Raw genomic sequence first — 15,352 nt, forward strand, 5'->3', positions numbered from 1 at the left:
GCCTGGGTGTGAGTCCATGGGCAGTGGGCGGTCAGTCAGCACCCACAGGCAGGCCAGCTCCGTGGCCAGGTGGGGCCCTGCATAGAAACCCTGGGCCTGGCCCTGAGCGGCCTCGGCCCGTGCTACACTCACTTTCGTTCATGCAGGAGCGGTACAGCAGCTTGGCCTTCTCCACGGCTGGCCGAGATTTGGTGGTGGAATTCTCCAGCACGCCTGTGGGCAGAGGAGGATGCTGGGCAGAGGCTGCGGTGGCCGCTGGCGACCAGGTTGGTGGTCTTTCCCTGCCGCTGCTGGGCCTATATCACAGGGCATCCCTTCCCTGCCAGGGGCTGAGCCCCAGCAAGGCCCTGCCCACCCCAGCTCCTGGTCCACCGCCATCGCCACCGGCCTGCAGCCGGCCTGACCCAAAGAGGCCCTGCTCCCACCTTTGAGGACGACCTCCAGCTCGTCCCGGAGGATGTCAAAGATGCTGTAGCGGGAGCTGGTTTCAGGGATCACGTGGCGCCGCAGCCAGCCTCCGCACGCGTACTGATAGAAGTCGTTGCACGGCTCCATGGAGGAATCCATGTTCTGGAGGATCCTGGCAGCTGTTCGGCCCAGGGGGTGTGGAGGAGGAAGAGGGCAGATTGAGCTGTGGGTCTCAGACACAGCCTCCTGACTTGGGGATGGCTGTAGGAGACACAGGGCAGCTGTGTGTCTTTGGGATTTCAGTCGCCCTCTCTGAACCATGGTAAGGCTGGAAGCAGGGGTGGGAGCACCTGGCTGGATCCCAGAGCCACAGCTGAGTGATCCACGGCCTTGAGCCACTGTGGCTTCCCAGGGCCTCTTTTCTGAGGATACCAGCATTGAAACCTGCGGACCAAGGCGATGGTGGAGATGCCCCCTGAACATGGGAACATGGGATGTGTCTGGATCAGGGCGGCCCCGCCCTGTGAGCTATGTCTGGCCCTGGCTGTGCCCAGTGTGTGGGGGTCTGTCTTCCGTTACAGGTCACTGAGGTTTGCGGCTGGCTGCTCTCCGCTAGGTGGCCAGGCTGGGCCTCCCATGCCCCAGAAGCCCCTACAGAGGTCCCCATAGCGGCCTGGGAGCTGGCCTTGTTTTGCTTGTCTGAGTCCTACCCCCTTTGAGGATAGGGAGGGAGCAGAAGCGTCCTGGGCCTCCACACCCAGGTGGGCAGGAAACCGAGCTGTCCCCCCACCAGTCTCTCTCTCCCTCCTGCCGCTTTGTTCTGCAAACGGCAGTCTTGGTCTGATTTTAGACAAATTCCTGGGAGATGCCACGCGGGGAGGGAGGGTGGACAGTGCGTGGGTGGCTGCCTGGCTGCGGGGAGGGTTGTCGTAGTTGGAAGCGCTTACCGGCTATCACGCAGCCCGGGCTGGTGCAGATCTCATCCACCTGCTCGGGCTCCTGGACTGCTGCAGAGAAACTGAGAGTGAGTTGGAGGCGGGGCTTTCACCTGGAGGGCGGGGCCATCGCTGCATGGGCGGGGCCTCACTCCTGCCTCTCTCCCTGGATACTCTGAGTGGGAGCATAGCCTGGGCTCTCAGGGTGGAGCTTTGGGGGACCCTGACTTCCATCTTACTTGCCCTCTGCCTCCACTGACTACACAGAGACCAGGCCTTGAGGGCTGAGGCTGGCCATGGTCTCCTGCTGGTGACCAGCTCCTCTGGCACTGCCCCCTCTGGCCTCTGGTTGGAGTCTCACCCAGTAAGCATCCTGCACCCAGCAGGCGCTCACACTGGTGTCCTTGCCCATTTCCCCCGCCCCACACTCCTCCTGTGTTCTCCAGGGACAGGGCTCCCTGTCCCTTCATGGAGCTCCCCACGTCCCCAACTGAGGAGTCCCCCTCCTTGGGCTGCCTGGCAGGGAATCTAGGTCTACCTTGGGGTTCTCGTTTTACAACGGTCCTCTCTTCATGTGAGGAGCACCACCAGCTAGTAAAGGGGTGCAGCTGCTTCCCTAGGGAGAGACACAGCACTCAGCTTGCTCTGGGACCCTTTGGGGCTCCTTGGAACCCAGCTCAGAGTCCTGCTCTGTCTGCTTTCCACTGGGCCTGGGTGCAAAGCCAAGGGGCCCTGGCTTGCTCATCTGCCCGGCCCCCGAGGTGGGCAGCTCCTGGCATCCCTCCAGGGCAGGCGCAGTGGCTCTCTCATAGGGAGGTTCTTTGAGGGAGGTGACCCCAGCGGCTGGGCCCTGACGCCGCCTGCACCTTTGCGATTGCTGAAGGTTCCAGGCGCCCTCCTCACCCCTTAGCATCAGGTGCTGGGGACAAGCTGTCTGCTCCTGGAGAAGGGTGTGGGGTGCCTGAGACGAAACCCAGGTCCGGGGTGAGACCTAGCCGGTCTGGTCCCCGCCAGACCTGGCTTGGGGCAGTGTTTCCCACCCAGGAGGCACCCGAGGGCTCAGAGGACCACACCCCTTGAGGAGGCAGGAACTGAGACTTTGTCCTCCACCCACAGGCTGCAGGAGTAGGGGCCCTGTGTGGACAGTGGAGCTCACCGCACAGGGGGGTTCTTAGAAACCACCTCATCCAGACAGGGATGAGCCCTCCCCACGGAAGCAGGGGCCTCGAGTGGGTCTGGTCCCTGCCCAGTGAAGAGGAGGGCTGGCCACATAGCAGGGCGGTCCCCAGCACAGAGGAAGCGTCCACCAGCCTTGTCTCCTGCAAGAGCCAGGCAAGAGCTGGGATTCTGGGGAGCCTGGCTCCAAGGGCATCAGTGCCCGCTGTGATTCTTCCCCACGGGACCTTCAGGCCCATGTGGGCAGGGGCAGGGAAGCTGCGAACGAGGACCAGGAGAGCCAGACAAATGCAGGAGAAATGGGCTTAGGAGGGTCCTGAAGTCGTGGGCAGCAGGGGGCGGTGGCGCAAAGTTACAGGTCCCTCGGAGAAGGTGGAAGACGTGTCACTAGCAGGTGCGTTTTACTAGATAAATGAAAACTACAAAGAACAGATGGGAAATGCCATTAGGAGGCGAAGGGTTTGTGTTGTAACAGGATGCTGAACACCCAAGAGACAGGAACAGCAGGCCTGTGGGCGGGACCTGAGCGAAATATGTGATGTGTGTTTAAATTAAAAACCATCGTTTGGGTCCTGGGGATGTCGGTACAGGCAGCAGGGTTAGATAGAAGTATTACAGGCGGGCAGACAGGGCTGGGCCCTCGAAGGAGCCAGGGCAGAGGACCAGATATCTTGCAACCTTGGAGGAGACAGACACCACCTGCTGTGGGCCGGATCTCAAAAGGAAAGAAAAGACAAAACAAATGCAACCCTAGAAGATTGATATTTTACACAAGTGTCACCTAGACACCTTGATCACCCTGAGAAAGCCAGAAGCCACTAATTCCATCGCCCCAGGCAAAGGCCCTGTTCTAGCTTGTTCCATGATTCACCTCCCATTGGGTTCCAATAGCCAATTAACCTGAGCAATTACACTCGAAATCTTACGGGCTGGCCATAGTTCCGTCCCACCCCACCTTGCAAGCTCCCATTTTGCCTCCCGTAGACCCGCCTCTCCTTGTGGTTTTGCTCTATAAAATCCCTAGAAAAGACAGTTTTGACAACCTGCTCGGAACCCCTTCTGTCTCTCTCAGACACACACTTTCTTTCTCTCAATAAATACGTTCTGCTCTAACCTCTGTTGTTCCTAAAATTCCTTCTTCGATTTAAAGAACACAGACTCGGGGCTGGGGCTCTAGCTCAGCGGCATAAGCACCTGCCTTGCAGGCAGGCAGGAGTGAGTTCGATCCCCAGTACCGATAAAAAAAAAAAAAAAAGAACACAGACTCGTACCAGACATCTGTTGGTTGGCAGTTTCTTTCCCCTGTATCCATATAAAATAATAATTCACTGTGTTAAGGACCAGACTACCAGACTGTGGCCCCAAGCTCTGTGGCCCCAAGTGTGACTTGCCTCAAGGGGCAGGAGAGTTTGCAGATACTGCATGCTCCTGGCTGTGAGGCCAAAGCTCAGATTCACAGCCTCCTGAGACAAGATAGAATCTGCCCAGGACAGAAAATGCAGGCGTCCAGGGACCAGCTTTAACTTGTTCCCCTTGACATGCTAAACTTGATCTGCATTTTACTGTCCCAGCCCACAGCCGCTGTTCCAAGAAAAGTGCGTTACCTCCCTTCCACCCCCAGCTTCTCACTAATAAAAGCGGGCAATGCGGAGAGGTCAGCGTCAGTCCACCGGAGACAGCTCCTCCCAAACTCCTCGCCTAAATGAGGTAGTATTTTGTCTTTGGTTCCCATTGCTCCCTCCTCCGGCAGCTGGGGGTTTGATCAGCCCTGGCACACAGTTACTTTAATCCCAGTCTGTAATCTCAGCACGCAGGAGGCTGGGGCAGGAAGATCACTGTGAGTTCACGGCCAGCCTGAACTACAGAGTGAGACTCTCTCAAAACAAGAAGAGAAGAGAAAGCGGGCTGGCGGTTTAGTTTAGTGGTACAAGAGCCTGCCAGGCAAGTGTGAAGTCATGCGTTCAATCCCTGGTACCCCACACACAAAAAAGAAGGTGGGGAGGATGACGGTACCAGTGTATGGAAGTGAGGAAGAGGAGGATGACGAAGAGGACACAGTAGCAATATGACTTATGCAGAATAAGTTTTAATTTTTTTTTTGATACTGGGGATCAAACTCTCGACTTCACGCTTGCCAAGCAGGCACTGGTGCCGCTGAGCTAAACCCCTGGCCCCAGAATAAATTTTAAAATTAATTCACTATATTTTTCAGTCATATCATATAGATCAGTATAAATCACTGAAACACAAAAGAAAGGTAATTAAATTAGGCCAGGGATTTAGCTCAGTGGCATAAACGCCTGCCTGGCAAGTGTGAGGTCATGAGTTTGAACCCTGGTACCAAAAAAACCCACAAAAAAACAAAAAAAGAAAGGTAGTTAACTAGAACACAGGGAAACAGAAACTGAGAGCTCACATCGCAGTGAGACTGGGCTGCTCCCCAAGAGCAGGATGAGGCGGAAGCTCCCCCCCCACCTCCTGGCCAGTGCTGCACTGGACACCCCTCCGGCTCTGAGAGACAGGAGGAGGAAGTGGAAGGTAAACACAGAAAGCTGCATATAGGTCTGATAAAATATGTATGGAACTTCCATGTGGAAAACTATATATAGAGCACTGATTTTTTTTAAAAAATCAGGTAGATGAATAAACGGTATTCTATGCTCATGGATCAGAATGCTAAGAGTTCTAAGTTGTCAGTTCTTTCCAGTTTAACCTGTGGACTGAACAGCACTCCTATCAATTCCCATCTTTGTGAACGATTCTGACGTTCGTACAGAGGGGAGGACCTAGCACAGCGAGGCAGCGGTGAGACGGAGGCAGCTGGGCTGCGCTTGACCAGGAGTGTGGACAGCAGACGCTCGTAGGAAGCAGCCGGGCCAGTGGGGCGGAGAGGGCAGCCCACAGACTGACGGACACAATGGTCTACCGACCTGTGCCACAGGAGCGCGGGCAGAGCGGTGGGGGCCGGTCTGCCCAGTGGATGACACGGCCACAGCACTGGCTGGACGCCCGAACCAGCGAGGCACAGACTACGCCTTGCACAGAAATTAACTCAAAAAGAAGCGTGACAGGAACACAACACGAAGAGCTGCCACACATCTGAAGAAACATCAAAGATTATGCACGAGATCTCAGCTTGGTGATGACTTTCAAAATGCAACACAAGTAGTGGGATTCAAAAACAGGAAAAGATCGGCACTAGATGCTGGAGTTCGAAACTCCTGCTCTATGAAAGAACAAAAGGATAAGAGAACAAAAGCATAAGCCACAATCTGGAAGAAAAGATTTGCACAGAGTTTACTGACAAAACACTAACCTCGAAAATGTGCAAAACGCTTCAAATTGAGCAGCCAGGAATAGCAGCCCAGCAGGGAATGGGGAGAGGACCTGAACGACCCTGGGAGAACACGGCGGGAAGAGAAGCTCGCGGTAGGGGGCTTGGCATCTCTGCCACTGCAGAGTTGCAAATTTGGACCCCAGTGAGGGATCGCACCGTGCAGAGGAGTTAGATGAAAGCTAGATCTGCGAAGCCCACCCTGGCAAGAGGCTGTCGGACGTCCTCCTGCTGCTGTGGGCCTGCAGGACACAGTAGTCACCTTGGCGGACAGCTGCTCGCAACACTAACCATAACGTGACCCACCAGTCACCGTGAGCTACCAAGAGGGTGCGGAGAAGCCAGGGAGGAGGAGTGGGTGACACGGGGCGGGGATCAGAAGCTCATGCTCGGCTCTCTGGACGCCGACGGTGCCTAGAGACATCTGTCGATGTACGCGTACAGGTGAGCAGATGCACACACGCGCTCACACGCACACGCACATGCACTCCTTGCTCCACCCGCTGAGAGAGATCGGAGGCTTCAACCACCCAGGGGTGACAGTGATCGAGGCTGCAGCTGGTTTCTAACGTTGTTGTCCAGCCACGGGGAGCAGGGCTCTTTGGAAACGGTCAGTTCTACAACGGGGACAGGAATGCAGAGGACGAGCCTAGGGTATTTTATAAAGGCAAAAAATGAGAAAGTGCTAACTTGAGTCTCTAAAAAACCTCAAGCTCGTGACGACAGAAATGACAAGCGTTATGTACGCCCATCAGCAGAGCTCTCGGTGGCAGACCTGGAACAGTCCAAGCAACTGGTGCAGCAGTACTGGGTCACAGCCCAAAATACAAAGCAAGCGTCCGTGCGGTCACACGGTACAATCATAGAAGGCCAAGTCAATGCAGACGAGGCCCTCATAAGGAGGAATTCCAAATGCTCCATGTGGTGGCTCTGCTCCTCGGGTGTGGGGTGACTCCCCCACTCCTTGAGGGAAAGCTGCAGGTGACAGCTTCCTCCAGAGAACACAGAATGCTACAGGGGAGAAAGGTGACTTTAAGGTGCGGAAAGCTGGCAGTGCTGCCTGCAGCCAGGTGATGGGGGCGTGCCAACAGTATGGGCCCTTCAGCTGTGGCCCCTGCACAATCAAAGAAAAAGCCCTACCCAAGGGACGTTCTGCTAAGAACCTGGCCAGTTCTGTCAAGATTTAACAATAAAACAAGGAAATATCACAGCCAACAGGAGCCCAAAAGGCCTGACCACCAAATGTTGTGGGGCTTGTCGGGCAGCGTTCCGGGGCAGGCAGAGGGCACGAACTGGGGAGTCTGTTGCTTCCCAGGGAAGAAAACGGAGGGCCAAGGTTCGCACTCAGCCCCAGGCTGCCATTGAAAATCTCTACGAGGAGGAGGAGAAGCAGTAAGACTTCCTCCTCGCACACACAGAAATGGCTAAACACCGAAATACGGTCAACAGGAATCACATAAATCCTCTCCAGCCAGGGAGACGATTCTCCTTCGTAGTTCCAGAGAGGAGTGGCTTTAATGTCCTTTTGTTCCTTTACACTCACTTGAGTAACTTCTCTCCTTATTTTGTCTCTCTCTCTATGTATATATTGTTTGCTTGTTTGTTTTATTTTGGGTATCGGGGATCGAACTCACAACCTCATGCTTACCAGGCAGTCGCTTGAGCCACTGAGCTAAAACCCTGGTTGTGGACTCTATATTTTAAAGACAGGTTGGGCATTGCCTATGAATATTTTGTTTTTCTTAAAGGCTTCCACATTCCTTGACTTCAGTAAGACTTTGATGGAAGTATTTATGTTTCTTCTCTCTCTCTCTGGTTTCTTTTGTCTCCCTCTCTGTCTCCCAGTCTGTCCCTCTTACTCACAAAGCCACACAAAGAACTGTGATGGAAAAACTCCATCCCCTGAGGATGGATAACCACAGGCCCTGTGCACAGCTGTGGATGGATTGATGTGCTACGTGGCCAAGGAAACCAGCACCCAGCAGCTGTGACTGGTACCATCCCTGGAGCCGGATGGAAACAAACACATATTCTCGGAGGGAAACTCTCTCTCAGTCCACCAACGGTAGAGTCCCACAGATAAAGCGAAGTCACATGTGGATTTATGTTCATGAAAATAAAACAGAGTGAGAAATAAACAGCATACCCAGAATGCCGAGGAATTCAGCTTTGTGAGTTATCTAGCCCAAGTGATGGCACCATCGGTCCCACATTTTGGCTCCTCTCTGCTCCCCTGCCTCGGGTTCTGCCTGTGCGAGCTGTGCGTTTCCTGTGTGACTTGCTGTGGCCAACGGAACCAAGTGGGGCTGCTCAGGTTCCAGCCCAGGCCAGGCCCAGAAGCTCGTGGGTTCTCACCTCTCCCCTCAAACGCCTGCCGCTTCCAGCATGGCAGCACACGGGTCCTCACAGATGGATGAGACCGCCTTGGGGCAGCGCTGCCCAGGGGAGCCTGCCAGGATCAGCTGACCGCAGCCCAGCCATAGGCCTATGGGCGTGCCTCCTGCCATTTTAAGCCACCCGTGTTGGGGTGGTTTTAAGGCATCAGTAGGTAACTAATGCAGAACTTAACATTTGTATGTTTGAAATACAGATATATGTATATATAAATATACACACACGATAGACAGCTGTAATACTAATGTCTGCTAGCTCATCACAAAGGACAGTTGGTGCTTTCACTGATTGGGTGATCTGTTTTCTCATGCCTAGATCTTGTAATCTGAGCAACTACTTTGAAGATAAAAATATGCAATATATTAACTCATATTAATTTCCTATTATTTTGTTTTTAAATTTTGTATCATTGTTTTTAAAATTAAAAAATGAAAATGAAAGCAAAGAATGTTTAAAAATCAAATTAAAGGGGCTGGGGATTTAGCTCAGCGGCATAAGCGCCTGCCTTGCAAACAGGCAGTTGTGAGTTCGATCCCTGGTACTGATAAAAAGGAAAAAGACAAAAACAAAGAAACAAACAAACAAAATTAAAAAGGAATCAGTTAGAGCCAGGCGTGGTGGCTCATGCCTGTAATCCCAGCACTCGGGAGGCTGAGGCAGGAGGATTGTTGCGAGTTCGAGACCAGCCTGGGCTACAAAGTGAGCTCAAGGCCAGACTGAACCGCATAGCGAGACCCCGGCTCAAAAAGAAAAAAAAAAAAAAAAAAAAGGAATCAGTTGTACATTTTAAGAGTAAAAGATGTTGAAATTGACAAGTGGTCACAAACCAAAAAGGAATTGATTAAGTTCTAGCTATTAGAGCTGAAGAGAGTTTCAGAGACTGGAGTGCAGTACTACAGAACTTTCCTGGAATGCAGGACAATGTCTGAGAGACGGGAAATACACAGAAAAAAAAAATGCATGTTAGAGGGAAGAAACCTTATGGGTCATCAGAATTCTAGAAGAAAAAGCAGATATGATTCCTAAAAACAGGTTAGCTGAAGTTTTCCAAAATTAATAAATGTCATTAATGCTCAGATCCAGGCTTCACAACAAAGCCAAAGAAAATAAAAAGGAATTTCATAGCCGGATGCCTAATGGTAAAACAGGCGCAGGAGAACAAAGAGGAGAAGGAGATGACTCAGAGGGGAGACTGAGAGGGGTCAGGGTCCGCCCCAGGAAGGATGCAATTAGACGGCAGACTTCTGGCCAGCAGCAGTGGGAATCAGAGGACAGTAGAAACAAGCCTTCAGGACATGAGATAAAACCTAGGGTCAGTTAATCTGTCACGGGAGGCAGGATGAATCCTAAGTTATTTTAATGTCAAAAAACACTAAGGATTTTACCACTGGCCCACTGGTGTAGGGTAGGAATCCCCAGTATCTGATCACGGGAAGGGGAGTGCTTGTGGTGTGACCGATTTGTAGGTTTTGTTCAGGAAGATTTCTGCTCCCACCCAGGAGGGGCTTGTGATGCACGGCTGTAAATAAAAAAATCCATGACGACAGCGGAAAAAGAAGTTCATGGATAAAGGAACAAGGGTAGGAAAGACAGACTTCCCACTGGAAATTATGCAGGCCGGAAGACTAGGGTGAGGGGGTGCGGTCACTGCCTGGGACCTGATCTTTGAAAATGCACAAGAAATGGTGGTGTCAAAAAGACAAACACAGTGGTGAGAATCCGAGTGCACTGCTTCGCCGCTAGGAACGGAAAAGCAAGTGCCCTGGGAGGAGGGGAAATGGGGCCAGGAAGGAATGGGGAGGCTCGAAGAGAAGGAGCAGCTTGGGAAAGGGTTAGCACCGAATGGGCCAGCCTGGGACAGCACTCAGACGCACCACCCGCACCACCCGCGGAACTCTGCCAAGCCGCACCGCTCCACCGCACTCCCCCTAACAGCTACAGGGGCGACGGCATCTCTGCGGGTTTGGAGGAGCCCTGCATCCCGAGGTGAGCGGACCGGGAGACACAGGGCCCTTGTGAAGCTTGCAGCACCCTGCGGCTCCAGGCTGCATTTCAGGTCGGGACCATCGGAGGGAGACCTTTGCGGCCCAGCCTGTAACCTCGAGGGAAGAGGACAGGAAAGTGCAACCCCCAGTGCCACACTAAAAGCTGATCACTTCTGACCATCGTTTTGGGGGATGAGATCAGTGAGGTCCGGGGCTGGGTGGGGGGATGGGGGGGGCGGGGTGTAGAATTTTGACTGAGAAGTGCCTTTCTGAATGGACTCCCCGGGCCGGGATGCAGCTCAGCAGCACGAGCCCCTGCCTTGCACCTGCAAATCCTGCGTTCAATTTCATGAACAAAAACAAAAACAAAAACAAAACCAGCAAGGCAAAAACAGAACCATACTGAATGGGTTCACGTCCAGAGTGATTAACAACAGACACCCCTGGGAGTCACTCTTGGCTTTCCCACAACTGAAATGAAAATGTTCTAAAAAACACACAGGCTGTTGTTGAAGATGGGTTAGTAATTCGACAGAAAAGGGGAACTCCTCAAGGAGGTGTTTAGTAACGGGGAATTTATGGGCGATGGGGTCCGTTGCTCTTCACAGCTCACTTGTGGAAAGAGGCCCTCGGCATGGAAGATGAGGACACCGGATTTAACCCGAGCAGCAGATCGCCCTGCAGGGGTGGCCAGGGCTGGGGCCTGGGAGCTAAGTTGCCTCACGAAGCTGTGACAGCACTGACCATGGGGCTGGCGTGACGCCAGACGGCTGGCAAAAATCTGACCACGAAAGGCAGAAAGTTAGCGTCACTGACACTAAATCACCATTACTTGGGTCAGGCTCTGCTGCATGCACCTCTCCCATCTCCATTTCACAGATAAGGACTTGAGGCGGACGGGTGTCATGGAGATCAGCCAAGCTCACACCGCTGAGGTTTGCGGAGCTGGAATCCCCAGCCCCCCGGGCTGTCAACTCTGGGTGTCCTGTGCAAAGGAGAACCTGCTTGGATGACATAGGCCATCATTCCTGAGCCCATGCCGCAGCACTGTGGGCCACAGCAGCCTCCTCCTGAGCTGCTCAGCAGGAGGCAGCCATTGACATGGTGAGCAGGTGGGCGTGGCTCTGTTCCAATAAAACTTTATTGGTATAAACAGGCAGGGGCCATGGTTTGCTGACTTGTGCACTGGGACGGACCTGTGGCTGCTTCAGAAAAGTCACATCCCCGGCATGGCTGGGGCAGGGCACAGGACTGTGACTTTTGTAGAAAACATTTAACTTAAAAAAAGAAGTCTGTAGCTTTTAAAATAGCAAGAATTAAAAATGTTGGAGAAAACCTTCAAAAAGATTGAAATACAAAAGCTCCAAGCAAGTTGACAGAACATGGAGTGAAAAATTATAGACCAAAGCAAAGGCAGGAACAAAAGAACACAGTAGAAAACATTTTGGTAACGACAGTGAACGCAGGTAGACAGACTCCTCTGCAGGTGAGACAGCCCAAGTCCAACCACACACTACTGCGAGACACACAGGATGGGAACCAAAAAGTTTCAAGAGAAAACAATGGTCCTGTTCATTCAGGATAGAAGAAGTTTTACAATAGAATAGAATGTAGGGCAAAGCACATTGTTCAGACTCATTAGATAAGGTGTGTACACACCTTTTATCTAAATACAAAGTCACCTTACATTTATAAAACTGAGGTTATAATATACATTGCAATTTGTCTCCATGTAATCCTATAGCCTTAATAAGTTAGGTCCCTTCTGGATATTTTCCCAGAAGAACAGAAAACATCATACCACGGGCGTATATGTGCACCCATGTTTGTAGCAGCACAATTTGTAATAGCCAGGTCCTGGAAACAACCCACATGACCATCAACGGAGGAGTGGATAGAAAGAGTTGGTATTCTTCTCCAATGGAGTACTACTCAGCCACAAAGAATGACGAACTCAAGGCTTTTGTAAGTAAATAGATGCAACTAGAAACCACACTCATAAGTGAGATAATTAGACTTGTATGTGTAAACACCATATTGTCATGCTAGTATAAGAAACTGAAAGAGTAACTAAGATCCAAAACTTACAAGAGTGATAGTGAAAGGGAGAGGAACTGCTTAAAGGGAAACCACATTGTTTGATCAAACTTACATGCCTCTATCTGGTAACCTGAGCAACTGTTCTGAAGATAACTATGCAGTGTAGGGCTGGGGATTTAGCTCAGCGGCATAAGCACCTGCCTTGCAAGCAGGCAGGCATGAGTCCAATCCCTGGTACCGATAAAACAAACAAACAAACAAACAACAACAACAACAACAACAAAAAAACCCCAAAAAACCCCACAAAACTATGCAATGTAACAGCCGTTGTTAAATTCCTGTCATCTTATTTTGCAGTCTTATATAGCTACTGTTTTGTTGTTGTCGTTATTTTTTTTACTGTACGCTGCTTAATTTTTCTGTTTTTTCTCTTTTGAAAAAAAGTTAAGTTTGTGCTGGACACGGGAGCTACAGGTTAGCAACATGCAGTGTGCACACTCGTCCCGGGGAGTCAGGGCACACACGTGCTGTGGGAAATCAGTAATTCTCTACTGCAAGCTTTACACACACACGCACACATTCATGTGCGCCTTTCGATAGCTGAAGGATCAGGAGCGGGAAGAGACAAGTCTGCAGCAGGGGTCGGCTGGGCTGGCAGACACGGAAACCCTCCCTGTGTGAGGGCTGAATGTGGCCCAGCATTGGGCTGCGGTGCAGGATGGACAGAAAGTGTGGGCAGGACCCAGAGCTCCCAAGGCCAGCACAGCTGAGCCAGAAACTGCTCATAACCTAGAAAGGTCACTAGAGCTCACCCAGGTCTCCAAATGAACAGAGTAAATCCAAGTAACTTGTGAGTCAAGCACAAACTCAGGATGGAAATGTGAAAATACAGAAGCACATGCCAACAGCCTCCCGCCAGCTCCTTCTGGACAGAGGACAGTCAGAGGTCACTCCTGGGGGACAGGGACCCGACAAAGAAGGCAGAGACTGCACGGTGCTGGAAGGTCAAGGAGATCCCAGCTGTGTGAGAACTCAGTGCTGCATGGAGGGCAGAGGGCGGGGAACGGGCAGATAGACAGAGACGGGGACAGGCAGATGGCAGTCAGAGACCCCGAGGGACTGGAGAGCACCCAGGAGGAGGAGCTGGCTGTCTCCTGACGCCACAGGGAGCAATGGCCTCCACCCAGAGTTCTGAGCCCAGCAAGCTCCAGACAAAAGTTCCCCAACTTCAGCCTGACGGAGCCTTCTCTACCCCAGTGCCCTGCCCTGGTGCTGGCCATGCCCACTTGCCTGGCTGGAGGGCCTGGGGGCCATGTGGCCAGCAGGCAGCAGCTGCACTCATGTGGGTCTCACCCGCGCTGGCCATCTGGCCATGGGCAGCACCCACTTAGGCTTCCCACTTTGTCTGCCCAGGGAACATTCTGGGCACAGGGTCCTCATGCCCTGTTCCCAGGGCCAGGCACAGGAAAGTGCTTCACTGGCAGCCCTAAGTGCGCCCACGAGGACCAGCAGCCCAGCTCGGGAAGCGCCGTCCCCTGCCGCCTGCCCGGTCCACGACGTGAGAGCTGCCTCGTGTGGGTGTCTCCCACCCCAAGGGGTGCGTGGGCTCCTGCTGCCGGGGCTCGTGGGGCGAGGGGCAGCGAAGGGGGGCTGTTCCTGGGACAGCTGGGGCCACGCAGCCCAGGCCATGCCTCTGCTTTGGAAGCTCCCACCCGCTGACTCGCAGTGAGTGGAGCCTGGCGCGGGAGGCACCAGGTCGGGGACATAGACGGGGTCACCGGGGGGCAGCGCAGATTCTGTCCTCTGCATAGCAGCAGCCAGGTGAGCTGGGCAGGAAGGTCTCCGGCTCGGGAGCGAGGGCTCCCACTGCTGGGCCGGCTGGGAACTGCAGCACCGGCTGCGGCTGCGGGGGCGGGGTGGGGGGAGCGGAGGGGATGGGGCGGGGGCGTCTGCGGCATCCCAGAGTCCAGCTCAGTGCAGCGGCACAGGGCCTGCGTGGAGCCGCAGAGGCAGCCGGGCCAGGCTGTACTGTCCCGGGAGCTGTTGGAAAAGCGGCCGGCGCCCTGCAGGTCAGTGTCCCCTGGGTCTTCCTGCAGTCTTCCCGGGTCGGCAGCACAGCGGGGAGCCCCGGCCACAGGAAGACCCGCTTGTCCCATGGGACAAGTACTCCTCCTGCAGGGGGCAGGCGGGCAGCAGGCGGGGTCCCTGCACTCACCTCGGCTGTAGAGGACGCCCAGGGCCACCAGGGCACCCATCACCAGCAGGAGCAGGAGCAGCAGCCCCCTCTCCAGGAAGCCTTGGCGCTTCTGCCCTGCCAGGCTGGCTCTGTCCACCATTCCCACTGGGCTTTCTGCCTTCCCCATCGGCAGGCGCTGGACAAAAAGTGTACAGCTGAGTGGCCGCAGGCCAGGGTGGGGAGAGGTGGCGGGAGCTGCTGGCTGGTGCTTTGGGGACACCCAGTCCCTGTCTCCCCTTCCAAAGCCAGAGCCCCAGTCTTGGTGGCCTGGTCCTCGGGGCTCTTGTACTAGCTCTGGGCCAGAGTCTTCCACTGCCTGGGGGCGCCCTGGGGTGGGTGGGAGGAGGCCTCATGGGCCGGCTGTGATGTAGGCTGGTCTCAAGGTCAGCTTCTCTGAGTCCCTTTGCTGCTCACGGCCAGGTCCGCAGCAGGACGGGGAAGGCTCTGCTCCTGTGCTGTCCAGGGGCCTCTGCAGCCATCAGACCAGCAGTGATGCCACCTGTGCTGCTTGTGCCCCAGGGGTCCAGAAGCCACAGGCTTGGGCACTAGGGTGGAGCTGCTGGGCTCCTGCACCCCGCAGTGGTGACCATGCGGACCAGGAAGGGATGGCCAGGGCCCTGCAGCCTTGAAGCCCAGCCCCCAGAGCCACCTGGCTGGGGTTCAGCTCGTCACTACAGTGGGGACCCCTCCCTGAGCCAGCCGGGCAGTGGGCAGCGGTGGAGGATGCACAGGGAACAGGTGATGAGTGGGGTCTCTGCTGGGGACATGGCAGGGACCTGGGCAGGGAGGGCTGTGGCACAGAGACAGCAGACTCTGGAGGCTTCCAGGCCTGTGTGTGTGAGCA

General features: G+C 54.0%; 1 protein-coding gene across 3 annotated transcripts in view; it reads right to left on the reverse strand.

Moving 5' to 3' along the window:
* The window catches only part of Mmel1 (membrane metalloendopeptidase like 1), a 30,528-nt gene that overhangs the window by 11,504 nt on the left and 3,672 nt on the right, over window positions 1-15,352 (reverse strand). For 2 of the 3 annotated variants that reach the window (XM_003461500.5, XM_063235339.1), the window contains 5 exons: window positions 14,488-14,644; window positions 1,882-1,959; window positions 1,356-1,415; window positions 426-587; window positions 133-213 (listed from right to left, as the gene is read on the reverse strand). In XM_003461500.5, coding sequence (XP_003461548.1) covers window positions 133-213; window positions 426-587; window positions 1,356-1,415; window positions 1,882-1,959; window positions 14,488-14,635 — 529 coding nt within the window. In that variant the 5' untranslated portion in view covers window positions 14,636-14,644. The remainder of the gene's footprint in view (window positions 1-132; window positions 214-425; window positions 588-1,355; window positions 1,416-1,881; window positions 1,960-14,487; window positions 14,645-15,352) is intronic. The other variant, XM_063235340.1, reaches the window with a different exon arrangement.

This window comes from Cavia porcellus, unplaced genomic scaffold (assembly GCF_034190915.1).
Source record: "Cavia porcellus strain 051 isolate PalLab524CR breed Dunkin Hartley unplaced genomic scaffold, mCavPor4.1 scaffold_25, whole genome shotgun sequence".
Lineage (NCBI taxonomy): Eukaryota > Metazoa > Chordata > Mammalia > Rodentia > Caviidae > Cavia > Cavia porcellus.